Source organism: Puma concolor, unplaced genomic scaffold (assembly GCF_028749965.1).
Source record: "Puma concolor isolate L17-30 unplaced genomic scaffold, mPumCon1.1.hap2 unalloc_scaffold_138, whole genome shotgun sequence".
In the NCBI taxonomy this organism is placed as follows: Eukaryota; Metazoa; Chordata; class Mammalia; order Carnivora; family Felidae; genus Puma; species Puma concolor.
Window position 1 is genome coordinate 29,802 of NW_028240167.1, and position 17,847 is coordinate 47,648.

At 56.9% G+C, this 17,847-nt stretch overlaps 1 protein-coding gene across 3 annotated transcripts; it reads left to right on the top strand.

The window, feature by feature from the left end:
* The first annotated feature begins 1,893 nt into the window (after positions 1–1,893).
* Positions 1,894–16,347, top strand: LOC147571627 (ral guanine nucleotide dissociation stimulator-like). 3 transcript variants are annotated; one of them, XM_086696173.1, is made up of 5 exons: positions 1,894–1,993; positions 12,154–12,282; positions 12,640–12,754; positions 15,291–15,490; positions 16,093–16,347. In XM_086696173.1, exons 3-5 carry the CDS (start codon positions 12,731–12,733, stop codon positions 16,154–16,156), a joined length of 288 nt encoding a protein of 95 aa, XP_086552299.1. In that variant the 5' UTR covers positions 1,894–1,993; positions 12,154–12,282; positions 12,640–12,730; the 3' UTR covers positions 16,157–16,347. The 3 variants fall into 3 exon arrangements, with proteins under 3 accessions (XP_086552299.1, XP_086552298.1, XP_086552297.1); XM_086696172.1 differs by lacking the exon at positions 1,894–1,993 and adding an exon at positions 9,002–9,222; XM_086696171.1 differs by lacking the exons at positions 1,894–1,993; positions 12,154–12,282; positions 12,640–12,754 and adding an exon at positions 13,007–13,273.
* The last annotated feature ends 1,500 nt before the right edge of the window (positions 16,348–17,847 follow it).

Below are 17,847 nucleotides of genomic sequence, written 5' to 3' on the forward strand. Positions count from 1 at the left end.
TTCCCAAGGAGGCTGAGAGAGGAGCACTGCCTGCTCCAGTACACACGCACTGGTTTCTAGGGACCCGGTGGGCTCCCAGTCACTTCTCCCTCGTGCTGCCTGGTGAGTCCCTGAGGAGACGCGATTGCCAAGGACTGAAACTCTTGAAACACGGAACGAATGCAAGACAGGAGGCGCTCCACGGAAACGGGAAGCACCACGCCCCACGGAGAGGAAGAACAAAACCCACCAGTCTGCCTTGGACAAGGAGCTTTTCCATCCACCTTCGTCGCCAGAGTGCGAAGAAGACGTTCCCACCCAACGTGTCCCAAAGAGATGACTTTGGACTCCATCCACAACACCCAGTTCTCTTCAGCACACATCTCCCATCAGGAAAGAGTCTGGACCACCCTCGAAAACACACAAGCGCCACTGATTCCTGGCTCCCTGGCTCCCACTTCATTGATGGAATGCACATTGCCTTCAGAGATGAAGAGCTCAACAGGGAGTTGCACTTGCCCTCATCCAGACTCCTACCCCCTAGTCCCATTGACTCCCACGAGAGAGGACCCCCTTTCGCCACAAGCGGGGTGAGATCTCCCCCTCCCCATCAGAGGGTGCAACTCTGCCACCAGGGGCGGGGCGGGGCGCGGCGCGGCGGGCTGGGCAGGGCAGGAGAGCAGGTGCGGAGGGGGGAGGCAGGAGGCCTGTGTTCACCTGCTGCTTCCACTCTCAATCCCTTCAACACCGTCCCCTGCTGGCCTCCAGCAACTCAGGCCCACCACCCTGACTCTCCCTGGAATGTTTCTCTGGAGTCTCAGGTCCCTTGTACTTCATTTTCACAGGCAGGAATGATTCCTCCTGCTCATGGCTGCCACTTCCCTGGCCCTGCCTTGACACTTTCCCACAGCCGCCGGTCCACGCTTTCCTTCCTTCCTTCCTCCCTTCGTTCCTCCCTTCGTTCCTTCCCACCTCCACCCGCCAAACACCAACCCAGTCAGACCTCCATGGGCACTCAGGGCACCCCCCCTCTCGACCTGAGCCACTCACCACCGCCTGAGCCTAACCCCCTACTCGATCTGGGGCCCTCCTCTTCCAGGGAACCAGGGTCCAACGCAGAAAGCCCACTCCTGAGGCGTCCAGACCGCAGCCGCAAAGGAGCCCAAGAAGAAGCCCGGAGCCCCAGGGCGGGGGGAGGGTTCTCATGGGAGGGGAAGACAGAGAGGGGCAGAGGGGAAGGCCACGTGCGACCTCGTCGCTAGGGACCTTACCTTGGCAGCACCGCGACTGAGGCAGGTCCTGGAGGGAGGCTGTGTGTCTCAGCTGCTCCACCATTAGGCTTCTCCCAGATGGACTTTCAAGGGCGCCGGGGGGGCATCGCATCGCGCTCTGCCCCAGCCAGTGCTGGCACTCCACCAGCGCGGCCAAAGACCGAGGCGCCCGGGAAGCGCGTCCCGCGCCCTGGCCTCTGGCTCCAGGAGCAGCAGGAGCAGCAGGGCCGCCACCCTCCGAGGCTGGAGGCTCATGGCTCCCAGTCTTCTCCACGCGGGGCCCCGCCTGCGCTCCCGCCAGCGCTCCCGCGAGCGCTACCGCTACCCCTACCGCCAAAGCCATGGCTGCCGCGTCGCAGGCGCCAGGCAGCAGCATGTCCCAGGTCGGGGGCTGAGGTGGGCGTCCGTCCCTGGCTGGCCCAGACACTTGGGGGCTTGGGGCGGCAGGCGGGCTGGGAGCCAACTCACGGCACGGCTGCAGCCTCAGCTGTGTCCCTCACCGGGCTCCGGCCCTGGCCCACGCGCATGCGCGCGCTCGAGCGCGCGCTCCCGCACACCTGCTTGGGCCCAATATCCAAGCCGCCCCATCCCCCACCCCACCCCCACCCCCACCCCCCCACAGGGGGCACAGCTCCTGGGCACCAGGGTCTGCACCACCGCACCTCCCTGTGCCCACCAGATGCTCTGACCGACTGCCCGCCAGCCTGACAGCCGCGAGCCAGGCAGAGGGCTCCAGAGACCAGGCCAGTGGGACAGGGACCGGCAGGTGTCTCCTCCCAAGGTGGACACCTCCCTGTCACCCCTCAAGAGACCCAGGAACCTTTTGCATTGCTGGTTTCCCAGGGACGTGGCTGCACGTGAACCCAGTGATCCCTCTTGCATCCTAGGCCTCTGTGTTTCTTCTTCACTCTGCCTCCCATTCCCGCCAACCGTGGCCATCTACAGCCGTGCACCCTCCTCGCTCGTCACCCGTGACCGCAAGGGCAGCCCTAAGGGACAGGGAGACACGCTGGGCACACGAGACTCCTTCCACCTCCCTTCTCCATGAAAGGCCGGTGCTTTTCAGCTCTGCATGCCCTTCCCATGGCCCTACCTGGACCGCACCACCAGCGGTCCCACCCCTAAGTCCACCCTGCCACCGCTGACTGTGGCACGTCCTTCAACTCTGTGGAACCGCCTGTCCACCTCCACTACCTCCCAACCCCCGTGTTTTCTTCACAGTGTGCCTCAGATCCCAACTCCTCCGTGCCATTTTTCTTTTCTTGGGTTTCCATTGCTTTTCAACGTTTCTTTCTTTTGGTGAGAGAGAGAGGGAGAGAGAGAGAGAGAGAGGCCATCACCCATGCGATTGTGCAGCAAGCATCGACTGAACGTGCAAGGCGTACCAGACCCTGCTCTGGAGGGCCAGTGTGCAGAGGTGGGCAAGGAAACGTATGCCTGAGGATTCAAGGGGAGCCACAGGACTACCGTCCAGGGTGAGGAGGAGTAGAGAGACCAAGCAGTCAAGGCTTTCTACGAAAGGAGCATCGAGGGCACGAACCTACGCAGCCCTGGAAGGAGAGCAGGGGGTCACGGCCAGATGGATCATCGAAGGCCAGTCCCAATGGGCAGCCTTCATCACGTGTCCTCACCTGAGGACTTGCAAAGAGGCACGCCCAGACTGGACCTGGTAGAAACAGGACTTACAGCAAAAGCACAAGACTGCTCTGTGGACTTCATGGTCATGGGAAGGACACCATCCCACAAGCCCCACCAAGGGACTCTGGACTCTGGGGACTTGGCCTTACTGTGTACCATCAGGACCTGTCAGGACTCTTTCAAGTGCACAAGGGAAGAGCAAACTAAGCCACAAACCTAGGAGAACAGAGATGCAAAACCTTTCTCCCCCCAGGGGCAACGTCAATGATCGCATGCTATACAAATGCAAATGACCTCTGCTAGCATTAGAAAGGTCACCAGTTTTCGGCCTCTTTATCAGTCTCATACCACAAGTGCACCAGGGTTCCATTGGCTCCACAGGGACCATTTGCCTGCATTCTCCGTGGGAGCAGCTTCCTATCCTACCAGAACCCTCGCGTGTGTCTCCCTGTCATGGCACGTACTGATACATACGAGAATGACGTTTCCCTTTCATTTTGAACTTTGTGCTGATGCCTCCCTCCTGGCTCCGCGTCTCCACCCAGAAGACCGTTTGGCTCAGTTTACATGGTGTGTGTGTGTGTGTGTGTGTGTGTGTGTGTGTGTGCATATACGTATATATACACATACACGAATACGTGTACGTATATGTAGACACGTATGCGTATGTACACAGGTATCCCTAAGGACACACAGGTAGCTAGATGTATATATAAATGTAGCTGTTTTTTCTTTTGAAAATACACACTGAAAACTCTGTGGGCCGCTTGGATGACTCAGCTGGGTAATGGTCCGACTTCGGGTCACGTCAGGCTCTCAGGGTTCCTGAGCTGAGTCACGCCTAGTGCTCCGTGCTGACAGCTCAGAGCCTGGAACCTGATTCCCTTCTGGGTATCCTCTCTCTCTCCCTGCCCCTCCCTCGCTTGTGCTCTCTCTGTCTCTCTTGCTTTCTCTCAGAGGTGAACGTTAAAAAAGAAACCAAAGCATGTGGCTCTGGATCTCGCCTCACGTCACGATCTCACAGTTTGTGAGGCTGAGCCTCCACAAGGAGCCCCACCTCAAGATGGGCGCCAACGATGCGGAGCCCGCTGGCCCTCCTCTCTCTCTCCCTCCCTGTCTGCCCTATCCCTGCTCACAGGCACACGTGCATGCGTCCACTCTCTCTCTGCCTCTCAGAATGAATGAAAGAAACAGAGAACCTCAAATGAGAACACTAAAGGAACACCGTCGAGTTCATGACTACAGCGAATGAATGGCTGTGCCCGTGGCCAGCACCTGCCCTGGGGAACGTTCTATTTCCTATTTGTTCATGTGTCTTCACTCTGGAGACACAGGGAGCCAGAGAGCAAGCCGGCAAGCCGGTGACCGCCAGTGGGGGAGGGGCAGAGAAGCAGAGACAGACACACGCAGAATCTGAAAACAGGCTCCAGGGCCTGAGCTGTGGGCACAGAGCCCAGCGCAGGGCTGGAACTCAGGAACCGCGAGGGCGTGACCTGAGCCCAAGTCGGAAGCTCAACCCACTGAACCACCCAGGCGCCCGGGGAAGGTTCCATTCAGGAGTCCACTCTACCCATCCCCGCCCATTTGCGCAAGGTCAGAGCCCTTGCGACACATACCAGCAGGAAGGATGCTCTACAACTGTCCACAACCTGCCCTCTGTCTACCAAAGAGGCTACCCTGACGATACCTAGCAAACAGGGCGCTCCGATCAAAAGGCCCATGGATAAAGGTCATGCCTGCCTCCCCTCAGGGCCTGGTGACTCCCCAGGTTCCCCTTGCGGCGCACTCTGTCCCACTGGAAACGTCGTGGCTTTGGGTTCCAAGGTGCCCTGCAGCTGAGCACAGGCCACCGGGAACGACCTCACCGCAGCTACCTACCAGGAGACAGCTTCGCACCCTTCACCCTTCCTGCAGGCCCTGTGCTCAGGGTCTGGGACCAGCCAGGGCGCGGGTCACAAGCAGAGAACGTTAGCATTTGAGAACGCAGAAACGGCCTCGGTGTTCCCTACTCGGGGACCACGTTCACCACCTGGGCGCCTGCGACACTGGCAACTGGCACACAGGGCGACGGGGAGTGTGGACCGCATGAAATGAGGGCCCTCGGCCGCTTCTCCTGCAATTCAGAGGGGGAACTCGCAAAGGTCCCCTCAGTCACCAGCTCCCAAGAAGCCTCCCTGCGGAAGGGATGGTGCCATCAACAGCCTGTTCCTCCTTCCAGCCCTGCCTGGGTTTCAGGGGCACCACAGCACCGGCGGGGGGGGGGGGGGGCGGGGGGGTGTCCTAGGAAGGTCCCGCTGACCCATGCCCCCCGCTGTGCCGCCACCCTCACTAAGAGCCCCGCATGTCACTCTCCAAAGTGTCTCAGGCTGGATGTGCAATGATAGGGTTCCCCGCAGAGAGCGTGACTCAGGCCCTAGAGCCTATTTTGCTGGATTCCCCGTTTGAGGGCACACGCACGTCTCCAAGCCCACCTCTGCTCGCAGGACAGGCACGCTAGGTGCAAATGCTTTCCCTGCCTCTCGACAGGCAGCAGTGGGAAAGCCAGCGGTGCAGCACGCTCATGTGGAGGCCGACTGCCTGCCTTCATGCCTCGAGTCCTCCCGCTTCACAGCACTGACCCCCGGCACACATTCTTTCACATCTTCCCTTGGAAATACGAACGGGGACGAGAGTCCTTGCCGAGGTACTCTGTGTCGTCTGCATAGATCTCTCAAGTGCTCAGAACAGTGCCTGGAACAGGCTAAGCCCTCTACCAAGGTGGGGTAAGACCAAGGAAAACAAACACGCATAGGCAGTCCCCTCCCTCGTGGCCAGCACCTAGGCAACTGCTGGGGATGGTGAGGCAGGGGAGGGATCCCTTCCTTCCCCCGACGGTGTCCGGCTCCCCCTCCCTCCTCAGGACTTCCCGCTGGCATCAACAAAACCTCCCTGCCTGATTCTGGGTGGAGCCGGCTAGGAACCCAGTGCCTCAGGGAGAGGCCCTCGCACATCTCCCTGGATACTTGCACGGGCTTCAGGTCAACAGACTCTGCCTCCTCACCTATATGGCAACAGGGACTGCACACCCGTGGAGCCGCTTCGGGACTTGCAAAGCATCAAAGGTGTTCGGACCACAACCAAGTTTCGAGGCCACGCACGGCGACCATGTTACCAAGGAAACCTCTCACATGGCGAGCTCATGGATCAATATCCATGCGATGACTTAGGCAGAATCATCACGGTAATCATGAAGGTAACGATACTCAAGGTCCCCATAATCTCCTTCATTCCGGAGAGACACAACTCACCCCTCGGGGACCAAACACACGCTCAGGAGCCTGAGCTGCTCCAAGTGGCCTACACCACACCATCTTCCTGAAAACATAAAGCACCAGTCAGCTCCATATGGAAGTGTGGGAAAGCCTCTGCTCTTAGGCCTTTGCTTTCAGTGAGGTCACAGTGCTGCCTTCAGGATGTTTTCAGCCTTTGAGACAGGATTGGAACTCTCTCGTGCAATGAGATATTCCCATGCAACAAAACGCATTCCTTGCCAAGAACTGGGTCCCTGACGCGGTCCGGACTCCACACGGGCCACAGCACCACACTCACGCACACACACTCCCCCCAACAACCGGGGAGAGGTACAACCCATGCAATGAAAGACCGTTTGCTCAAGACCTCATTTCCCAAGGAGGCTGAGAGAGGAGCACTGCCTGCTCCAGTACACACGCACTGGTTTCTAGGGACCCGGTGGGCTCCCAGTCACTTCTCCCTCGTGCTGCCTGGTGAGTCCCTGAGGAGACGCGATTGCCAAGGACTGAAACTCTTGAAACACGGAACGAATGCAAGACAGGAGGCGCTCCACGGAAACGGGAAGCACCACGCCCCACGGAGAGGAAGAACAAAACCCACCAGTCTGCCTTGGACAAGGAGCTTTTCCATCCACCTTCGTCGCCAGAGTGCGAAGAAGACGTTCCCACCCAACGTGTCCCAAAGAGATGACTTTGGACTCCATCCACAACACCCAGTTCTCTTCAGCACACATCTCCCATCAGGAAAGAGTCTGGACCACCCTCGAAAACACACAAGCGCCACTGATTCCTGGCTCCCTGGCTCCCACTTCATTGATGGAATGCACATTGCCTTCAGAGATGAAGAGCTCAACAGGGAGTTGCACTTGCCCTAATCCAGACTCCTACCCCCTAGTCCCATTGACTCCCACGAGAGAGGACCCCCTATCGCCACAAGCGGGGTGAGATCTCCCCCTCCCCATCAGAGGGTGCAACTCTGCCACCAGGGGCGGGGCGGGGCGCGGCGCGGCGGGCTGGGCAGGGCAGGAGAGCAGGTGCGGAGGGGGGAGGCAGGAGGCCTGTGTTCACCTGCTGCTTCCACTCTCAATCCCTTCAACACCGTCCCCTGCTGGCCTCCAGCAACTCAGGCCCACCACCCTGACTCTCCCTGGAATGTTTCTCTGGAGTCTCAGGTCCCTTGTACTTCATTTTCACAGGCAGGAATGATTCCTCCTGCTCATGGCTGCCACTTCCCTGGCCCTGCCTTGACACTTGCCCACAGCCGCAGGTCCACGCTTTCCTTCCTTCCTTCCTCCGTTCGTTCGTCCTTCGTTCCTTCTCACCTCCACCCGCCAACCACCAACCCAGTCAGACCTCCATGGGCACTCAGGGCGCCCCCCCTCTCGACCTGAACCACTCCCCACCGCCTGAGCCTAACCCCCTACTCGATCTGGGACCCTCCTCTTCCAGGGAACCAGGGTCCAACCCAGAAAGCCCACTCCTGAGGCCTCCAGACCGCAGCCGCAACGGAGCCCAAGAAGAAGCCCGGAGCCCCAGGGCGGGGGGAGGGTTCTCATGGGAGGGGAAGACAGAGAGGGGCAGAGGGGAAGGCCACGTGCGACCTTGTCGCTAGGGTCCCTACCTTGGAAGCACCGCGACTGAGGCAGGTCCTGGAGGGAGGCTGTGTGTCTCAGCTGCTCCACCTTTAGGCTTCTCCCAGATGGACTTTCAAGGGCGCCGGGGGGGGGGGAGGGGGGGGCATCGCATCGCGCTCTGCCCCAGCCAGTGCTGGCACTCCACCAGCGCGGCCAAAGACCGAGGCGCCCGGGAAGCGCGTCCCGCGCCCTGGCCTCTGGCTCCAGGAGCAGCAGGAGCAGCAGGGCCGCCACCCTCCGAGGCTGGAGGCTCATGGCTCCCAGTCTTCTCCACGCGGGGCCCCGCCTGCGCTCCCGCCAGCGCTCCCGCGTGCACTAACGGTACCCCAACCGCCAAAGCCACGGCTGCCGGGTCGCAGGCGCCAGGCAGCAGCATGTCCCAGGTCGGGGGCTGAGGTGGGCGTCAGTCCCTGGCTGGCCCAGACACTTGGGGGTTTGGGGCGGCAGGCGGGCTGGGAGCCAACTCACAGCACCGCTGAGACCTCAGCTGTGTCCCTCTCCAGGCTCCGGCCCTGGCCCACGCGCATGCGCGCCCACGCGCATGCGCGCACTCGCGCGCGCGCTCCCGCACACCTGCTTGGGCCCAGGATCCAAGCCGCCCCATCCCCCCACCCCCGCCACCCCACAGGGGGCACAGCTCCTGGGCACCAGGGTCTGCACCACCGCACCTCCCTGTGCCCACCAGATGCTCTGACCGACTGCCCGCCAGCCTGACAGCCGCGAGCCAGGCAGAGGGCTCCAGACACCAGGCCAGTGGGACAGGGACCGGCAGGTGTCTCCTCCCAAGGTGGACACCTCCCTGTCACCCCTCAAGAGACCCAGGAACCTTTTGCATTGCTGGTTTCCCAGGGACGTGGCTGCACGTGAACCCAGTGATCCCTCTTGCATCCTAGGCCTCTGTGTTTCTTCTTCACTCTGCCTCCCATTCCCGCCAACCGTGGCCATCTACAGCCGTGCACCCTCCTCGCTCGTCACCCGTGACCGCAAGGGCAGCCCTAAGGGACAGGGAGACACGCTGGGCACACGAGACTCCTTCCACCTCCCTTCTCCTTGAAAGGCCGGTGCTTTTCAGCTCTGCATGCCCTTCCCATGGCCCTACCTGGACCGCACCACCAGCGGTCCCACCCTCAAGTCCACCCTGCCACCGCTGACTGTGGCACGTCCTTCAACTCTGTGGAACCGCCTGTCCACCTCCACTACCTCCCAACCCCCGTGTTTTCTTCACAGTGTGCCTCAGATCCCAACTCCTCCGTGCCATTTTTCTTTTCTTGGGTTTCCATTGCTTTTCAACGTTTCTTTCTTTTGGTGAGAGAGAGAGAGAGAGAGAGAGAGGCCATCACCCATGCGATTGTGCAGCAAGCATCGACTGAACGTGCAAGGTGTACCAGACCCTGCTCTGGTCGGCGAAGTGTAAGTGAACACAGATATATGGAATTCTTCCCATTTAACTGGCTAACTGGGCTGCAGTTTCAATATTTACACTATACTTGCGGTCATGTGGTTTATGAGTTTTCGTACTTGAAAACAATCCATCTTAAGAGGCACTTCATTGACTTCTCAACCACCAGTCGTTTACTTTCTACTGGCCTAGATCTTAATGGAATTTCTTTAAATGTTTTTGAATGGTTATTTATTTTTGAGACAGAGGGAGACAAAGCGTGAGTGGGGGAGGGGCAGAGAGAGAGGGAGACACAGAAACGGAAACAGCCTGTCAGCACAGAGCCCGATGCGGGGCTCGAACCCACGAACCGTGAGATCATGTTCTGAGACGAAGGCGGACGCTCAACCCACGGAGCCACCCTGGCGCCCCGAGACTCTCATATATCTTACTACTATATGTCTGTAAACTCACTAATTACGATTTTTTACTTATTGTTTTCCTAATTCTTGTATTTAAAAGTCAATGATCCTTCACTTCTTAAAGATATTCAGAGATAGCGATACAAGGTCATATTCATTAATATGTAGACATCACACACAAACACACACATAGATGTTTACTCTTCTTACTTCCTTCATACAATGTGTCCCGGAGGAAGAATATTTTCCTGCAGCTCAGGAATTACCTTCGTGTGTTTTGTGGTGCATTTGTAGGGATGCATTTTCTACGATTTGTGCGACATAGGTTCTCACAGATCACTACTTAAAAATCCGTGCCTTTAAAACAAGGAATCAGTGAAAAGGTGGATATTTTAGGCACTCTAGACCAGGCTGATAACATGCTCCCAGGTGCATTTCCTTGTTCTCTTTCCCCTTTATCGCCCCTTGTGCTGCTGGTTGTGCAAGTACCTGATATCCTCGGGAGGGACAAGGGACAAAATGGAGGAACTCTGGGGTCCTCAGTGACCACATGAAGGACTTTAGTCTCCAATCTAAACACACACCCAGCTCTGTCATGTGAGGAAATCTATGGGGACATGCTTTTAGAAATGTGGCGCGTTCTCTGGTAATTCAGCATAAGCTCATACACGTACGAAATGTTAACCCGCAAGATAACTTAGAGATCAGTCTAGTTCCATGAAAATTGGCTGTTTCAGTCAGTGGGGCATGAGACTCTTGATCTTGGAGTGTGATTTCACGCCCCAAATTACGACTAGAGTGGACTCAACAGATATACGATAAAATAAGTATTGGAAAATGACCCAGGTAAATTAGGCTACGATGACTGAGCTGCTAATTGGTGGGTGGGATCCCTTTACGTCCTCAGTCAGCCCCCGGGAATGAGCATCTGAGCATTCACATAGTGCCAGTGCTGGTAAGGCAGCCACGTCTTCCCTCTAGGAGTTCAAGGTCTAGCCAGGAAGATGGAAAGAACACGAAACAAAAATGGGAATGACATGAGCAAGGACTCCATAGAAAACTTCAAGGTGCGACAACTGGGTCCTGAGCTCCCCCAGGGGAGGGTCTGACAAGGCTGTGCTGAGGAAACGTTAATATTTCCTGCCGCAGTGCAAGAACGAGTCAGCCCTGCACAAGTCGAGGGTATGTAGCCCGGCAGAAGGCACAGTGCGGCGGACACTCGGAGGCAGGGGTCGTTGTTTCAGAGGGGACGTGTGAAAGGAGACCGGGGAGACCGGAAAGAGCTGCGGAGGACAGCAGAGAGGGAGGGTGAGGAGGGCCAGGGCCTGGGGCAGGAGGACGTTGTCCCTACTCTGCTCTAGCGCCGTGGGACAATATTCCCCCACCCTTACTGGCTTCCCCATCAACTTCCCACCTCACAGGCCCAGGGAACCAGGAGTTCAGCAGGGCTCAGCTGAGCGCTCCTGCCAGAGCCTCTCAGGAGCTTGGGGCTGCTGTCATCACTCAGACAGAACCTGCTTCACTCAACCCCTGAGCCCACTTCAGGGTGGTGGCAGGATTCAGTCCACATCGAGTGCCTTAGTTCTTCCCTGTCTGTCGTTGTCTCTCAGGGCTAGGCTGTGTGTACCTGTCCATGTCACGACTCAACACGGGGGTTGGTCCCCACTGTCAGGAGCTGAGAGACAACACAGAGAGTGACAGTGAGCACGTGGCCGTGCCATGCACATTTTATCACCTAAACTTGTTTGGTCTGGGGTCACGGTGCCATCTTCTTTGCAACAGAAATCAAACACTACGTCCATACCACACTCCAGGAAGGAAATCCCACAAGGATGTGTTGACAGGATGTGGGCATCCCAGGGAGCCACTGAGGGGAGGAGTAAGTGGAGACCCTGCCAGGGTCAGTGCCTTGCCCAGAATCACAGACTGGTGTAAAGTCAGAAGCCAAGTTGGGCATGACCCCAACTTCATGTCCTCACAATGGGGTCCTGGATTCGACCCAGGATTTCGGAGGGGGTCTGAAAAAGGATGTGTTACTGTCACTGGGTGAAGACACGGAGGTGGTGTGGGGGTGAGGCTGAAGAGGAGCGTCACAGAAGACATCCCGGCACGTTCTTCCCTGAGGAGGACCCCCAGGCCAGGGCAACCCACTGAGTGCCACCCTGTCCCCATCGTATGTACCCAGTGGAAAGGCAGGGAATGGCTCGTGGCACACTACTGACAAAGTCTACGTAAATGAGAGTTCTGTCCTACTAGGCCCCGACTCCAATCCCTTCTGTAGGGATTGCTTTAGAAAGTAGAGAACCTAAGCTCCTAGGAAATGTTTGGCCATCCTTCCCTAGGTGGGGATGTGACCTTCTGGGACCCCAGAAAACAAGCACTGGTAAACACACATACACACACACACTCACGCACGTACGCACACCTGGAAGGACTGTGGGCTGGGATCAGAGGAGCAGCAGAATCAGAGGAGGTGAGAAGTTGAAGTCAATGTGGTTGGATAAACTTCCAACAGGTGACACCGCTGCTCCAATTTCACAGGTATCATCCCACATATGCCTGAGGACATCCTGAGGACATCCTGAGGACATGCTAGAATGATCTCCATTGGGCGGAAAAGACACGGACCATCCCTGAGAAGCACAGTCGCGAATCTGGGACCAGAAAGAGGTAAGAAAGAAGAGTTCTGTCTCAACCCAGATAGGTCTCACAGCTGGGACCCTGGCTGCCCCAGACCTTCCCAGGGGACTGTGGAGAGGGGTGCATTGGTGGAACTGTGTACCGATGTGACATTTCATGGAGAATGGGGGTGAGCAGTCAGCAAAGAGAGGACTATTTGCAAAGGTGTTATCCCACAGGGGGACTCAGGAGGTGGATCCTAGGCAGTGACATCACTTTGCTCACAATGGGCCCCAGGAAAGCTTGGAACTCCTGTAACCTGGCACCCATGTTCTAGGAAGGTCCCATACCAGGCTCACTTGCCTACAGACCCAGAGACTTTAGGATGTTCTCTTGTTGTTTTCCCAGGTACCGGGGCTCTGGATGCCAGAAACCCCAGTGCGCAGGATTACTCAGAGGTTGCAGAGGTTTCCTTAACCCATGCTGGCGATGCCTCACGATGTTTTCCAGGACGTCACATAAGGTAACACAGAGCAGCCCAGAGCAGGCCAGGTCAGGTCAGGTCACAGCTCGGAGCCTTCCCTGGGCACCCCCATCCCCTCATGTTCTGTTTCGGGGAAAGGGGGACATGGGGGCCGGTCCTCCCCGGGACCGGAGCAGGTTCGATGGCAGTGGATGCACGTGTCATGCTGGGAAGGAGGGAAAAGGGATCTCTGAGGTGCCTCTAACCTGTAACAGGTTGAATCCAAGGCCCTCAAGCCACCTTGCTTCTCTCCTCCGTGGGGGAGGTGAGTGCACACTGTGGTGTCGTACCTGGAATGAATTCATATGGGTCTGAGGACAAGTGAAAGCAAGCAGACACGGCTTTGAGGACTCCTGCCTGCCTGCCTGCCTGCCTGCCTGGCTGCCTGCCTGCTGGGCACTGTCTTTACAGAGCCACATGCCACAGATGGAGGAGAAGCTGAATGAGAGCCCCTGCTCTACTTCCCTGAAGGAAAGGAGGAAGCCCCATGCCATCAGCAGGAAGCCGCGCTGGCTCAGGGTGAGTGCAGGTACCAGGGAAACCCAACACCCAGGGCCCAGAAAACACACTGCTGCTCCCCTGGTAGCTCTCGGAGACTCCTGGTCCCAGATGAACCTGGAACCCCATCTGCTCCCCAAACATGCCCTCAGGGCCCAGCCCCTGCAACGGCCAGACACAACGTCACTCTCCACTTAATTGGAAGAAGATCAGAGAAGAGGCGTGAGACCATTTCACGTCCCATTCTGTCTAGAATATATTGGCATTGTTGTACACGTTTCCCCGACGAACGTTCCCAGGTGTCCCGGTTCGCCCGACCATCCTTCCACACCTTCTCCACGTCTGACACACGTTCGTGGGAGCAGGGAGATTTTTACCCAAAGGCCATGGGGCTCAGTGCATTATGTCTAATGCTCTGCACTTTGGTCGCCAAGTAACACGCCCCTGGGGCCCCTCCAGTCAGGAGCAAGGGCCTTACCACCTAGACAACATTCTGGAAATGTGACCACTCACCTCACCCATTCAACCCTTCACAAATGGGGGATTGTGACAGCATTCCCTTCTCTTGCCATGTCACAGTGCTGCACTGAACATCCTACATGTCCTATTATCCTGATCCAACCTCTGCCAGGTACTGTCCCTCTCTTCGGATACCCAGAATGGACTGTACTGTTAGAAATCACAGGGACGCTGCTGTTCATGCAGGGAGGTGCCGTGCATACTCATCTAACAATCTGACCTGAGATTCTTTTTCCTTGATGGTTTTTTAAAAAAAAATATTTGAAATTTATTGCCAAACTGGTTTCCATACAACACCCAGTGCTCATCCCAACACGTGCCCTCCTCAGTACCCATCACCCACGCTCCCCTCCCTCCCACCCCCCATCAGCTCTCAGTTTGTTCTCAGTTTTTAGGAGTCTCTTATGCTTTGGCTCTCTCCCACTCTAAGCTCTTTTTTTTTCTTCCCCTCCTCCATGTGTTCCTGTTAAGTTTTTCAGGATCCACAAAAGAGTGGACACATATGGTATCTGTCTTTCCTTGTATGGCTTATTTCACTTAGCATAACACTCTCCAGTTCCATCCACGTTGCTACAAAGGGCCATATTTCATTCTTTCTCATTGCCACGTAGTACTCCATTGTGTACATAAGCCACAATTTCTTTATCCACTTATCAGTTGATGGACATTTAGGCTCTTTCCATAATTTGGCGATTGTTGAGAGTGCTGCTATAAACATTGGGGTACAAGTGCCCCTCTGCATCAGCACTCCTGTATCCCTTGGGTAAATTCCTAGCAGTGCTACTGCTGGGTCATAGGGTAGGTCTATTTTTAATTGTTTGGAACCTCCACACTGTTTTCCAGAGCGGCTGCAGCAGTTTGCATTCCCACCAACAGTGCAAGAGGGTTCCCGTTGCTCCACATCCTCTCCAGCATCTATGGTCTCATGATTTGTTCATTTTGGCCACTCTGACTGGCGTGACGTGATAGCTGAGTGTGGTTTGATTTGTATTTCCCTGATGGGGAGCGACGTTGAGCGGCTTTTCATGTGCCTGTTGGCCATCAGGATGTCTTCTTTAGACAAGTGTCTATTCATGTTTTCTGCCCACTTCTTCAGTGGATTGTTTGTTTTTCAGGTGTGGAGTTTGGTGAGCTCTTTATACATTTTGGATACTAGCCCTTTGTCCGATATGTCATTTGCAAATACCTTTTCCTAATCCATTGGTGGCTTTGAGTTTTGTTGGTTGTTTCCTCTGCTGTGCAGAAGCTTTTATCTTCATGAGGTCCCAATAGTTCATTCCTGCTTTTAATTCCCTCGCCTGTGGGGATGTCTGATCGGAGATCCTAACGTGTTCAGCCATTTCCCACCTCAAATTCTCGTGTGCATGCCAACATCCTTCTTCAGACACTGGGCACCCAGGTCTCATTCTTGCCACAAGTCACTGACGGCTTGGGGGTTTGGTCTGCATTCTGGACCCCAAGCCTCCTGATGTCCATGGTGCTGTGTCTGACTCTGTGTCCCTCCTGTGTTCTACCTCAGGGTATGAACATCTCACCCATGCCCGACAATGAGAACCGTGAGGAAGGGACCATCGAAGGAAGTTGGATGCTACTGGTACAGCGAGTGGAGCACCTGGTACCTGCTTTCCTGGGTAGAGACCCCTCCTACCTCTTCACATTCTTGAGCACGTACAGAGCTTTTGCTACCACCCAGCAGGTCCTGGAAATACTGTTTATGAGGTGAGCACCCTGCCCTTCACAGCCCAGTGTGTGATTCAGCCCCTGAAAGCTCTGAGTCTCAGGAAAGTCACCAAACGTCCTGGCGTCTCACATTGTGCCTCTGATCCGGGTGGAAACACTCCAGGTCCTCAGTGGGGGCACTGCAGGGAAAGTCACCCTGGCCTGTGGAAGGCTCCGCTGGCAGGGCTGCGTCTCTGCTGGGTCATCTTTGTCCTCTTGCCCACGATCAACTCTCTGCCTCATCCCTCACTGTCGCCAGGTGTTGAGTTGGGCTGTTTTCCCATTGGAAAAGGAGATTGGAGGCTCTATCTGTGTGTCTGAGTCCTGGCTCAAACCAGTCAAGGATGCCCAGGATGAGCAGGACGCCCAGACCCACACCAATATGTGTGATGGAGCTGACTGGGGCCCTATCATTCTTCAAACACGCAGGAAGCCCCACTAGGTGCAGGCACTTCTGTAGGAGCTCACTGGGATCCAATGCGCAGAGCGGACAGTACCCTCCCCTCCAGAGCTCCATTCTAGTCAGCAGTCAGTGACTCTGGATAGGACAAGACGTAGCATCCACACGACAGCTCATATGATGTCCTTCTGGCCTCCTCCAGATACGGAGGCTTCCATTCGGAGGCTGAGGACGATGGCGGACCCCGGGAGCAGGAGAAACTGTGAGTAGGCTGAGCTCAGGCTGGAGGGCCTTCCTTCTCCAAGAGGGCAGTGCTGAGACTGTGCGTGGGAGGGGCTGCAGGACCCAGCATCCCACACGTCTGAGAGTCCTGTGAGAGGGCAAAGTTCTGAGGGCTTTCTCTTGGAAGCAAGGAAAGGGGTCCTGTCCTGTCTGGTAGAGGATGGGCTGTGGGCACAGGGAGGCCCCAGAGAGCGCCAGAGGACCGCGTCAGCCCCTTAGAGAGTCCAACCCCGTCCCCTCCCACTCACAGCCTTGCCTAGACCCCCATCAGGGGACCCAGAATAACGGTTTTGGGGAGCATCACGCTCACCACCTTGGGGAACATCCACAGTGCGTGCTTAGCAAGGGTACAGGAGACACAGTGAGGGCTCAAAGAGCACATATCACCCACACGATGGGAGAACGGTGTCAGCGGGAGGACACCCACATGTGCACTGAGTGCATGAGGCAGCACAGAGGCACAGGTCGTCACGTTGAAGGCATCAGGAGGGTCCCAGCAAGCCCAGGTAAGACACAGAGTCCCCTTGTCCCGTATTTGCGCAGATTTTCATGGAGCGCTAGGGTATGCAGTGAAGGCACTCACTCACCCCGACACCACCCCTCCACTCACGCACGGACTTGAATTCCAGTGGCAGGTAGGCAGCGGGACACAGCGAGGAGTCTGGCTGGCTTCCCCAAGAAGGACAGAGACGACCACATCATTGGTGAAGGGGTTCCCGTCAAACAGAATCTTGACGGTCCCTCTTCAGTGACCAGGTCTCTCGTAGGCGGGACTGCCAACTCACAGGTGGACAACGTATAGAACCACCCTCTGGACATCCAGGAGCAGGAGGCATAGAGGCCGGGTCCCACAGGCCTGTCCTGAGACATCAGTGGGAGGAACACCCCATGGTGATTGTTCTGGCTACTTTTGTATCCCCAGGGCCATCTCCTCCATCCTGGGCACCTGGCTGGATCACTACCCCGAGGAATTTTTCCGGCCTCCAGACTTCACCAGCTTGAAGCTGCTGCGGGCGTATGTAAGGGTCCACATGCCGGGCTCCGAGCTGCAGCGCCGCGCCCGCCTTCTCTACTCATGGCGGAAACACCGTGAGCCCAATGAGCCAGAGTCTCCGGGCGAGGAGGACTCTGGGTGGGAGATGTGGGCGTGTGGAGGGGACGGGCTATGCCACGGAGAACACGTGTCCTGAGACTGCAGGTGGGCCAGGCGTAGGGACTAGTCTCAGATCACTGTTCCATTAGCCTGCCGTCTGGGAGATTTCCTCCTGGTGGGTTCTTTGACTCAGATGACAATGTGTGCGGGAGAGGTTTCCTGCCATGGAATGGCAATCACGGTCATGACACTTTCTATTCTTGAAGCTTTGGCAGCAGCTCTAGAGCCCCGTCCAGACGTGCCTGGGGAGCGAGCCCCCGCTATCTCTGTGGTGCCCACTGCAGCCTCGCGGCCCACGCTGCCTGAAGCCACCAGTTCTCCTGGAGCTCAGCGCGTACGAGAATCGGAGACCCTCACTGCAGCGTCCCCACCAGGACAGGAGGTACTCCCAGCTCTGGCTGACAGTCAGGAGCTGGAAGAGCCACCTGCCCCTTTGGTGGCCCCAGAGCACGAGCAGCCCCCAGCCCCAGCCGGCGGGGTCACGGAAGGGCTGGAGCAACCACCTCCTGCAGCTGAGCAACC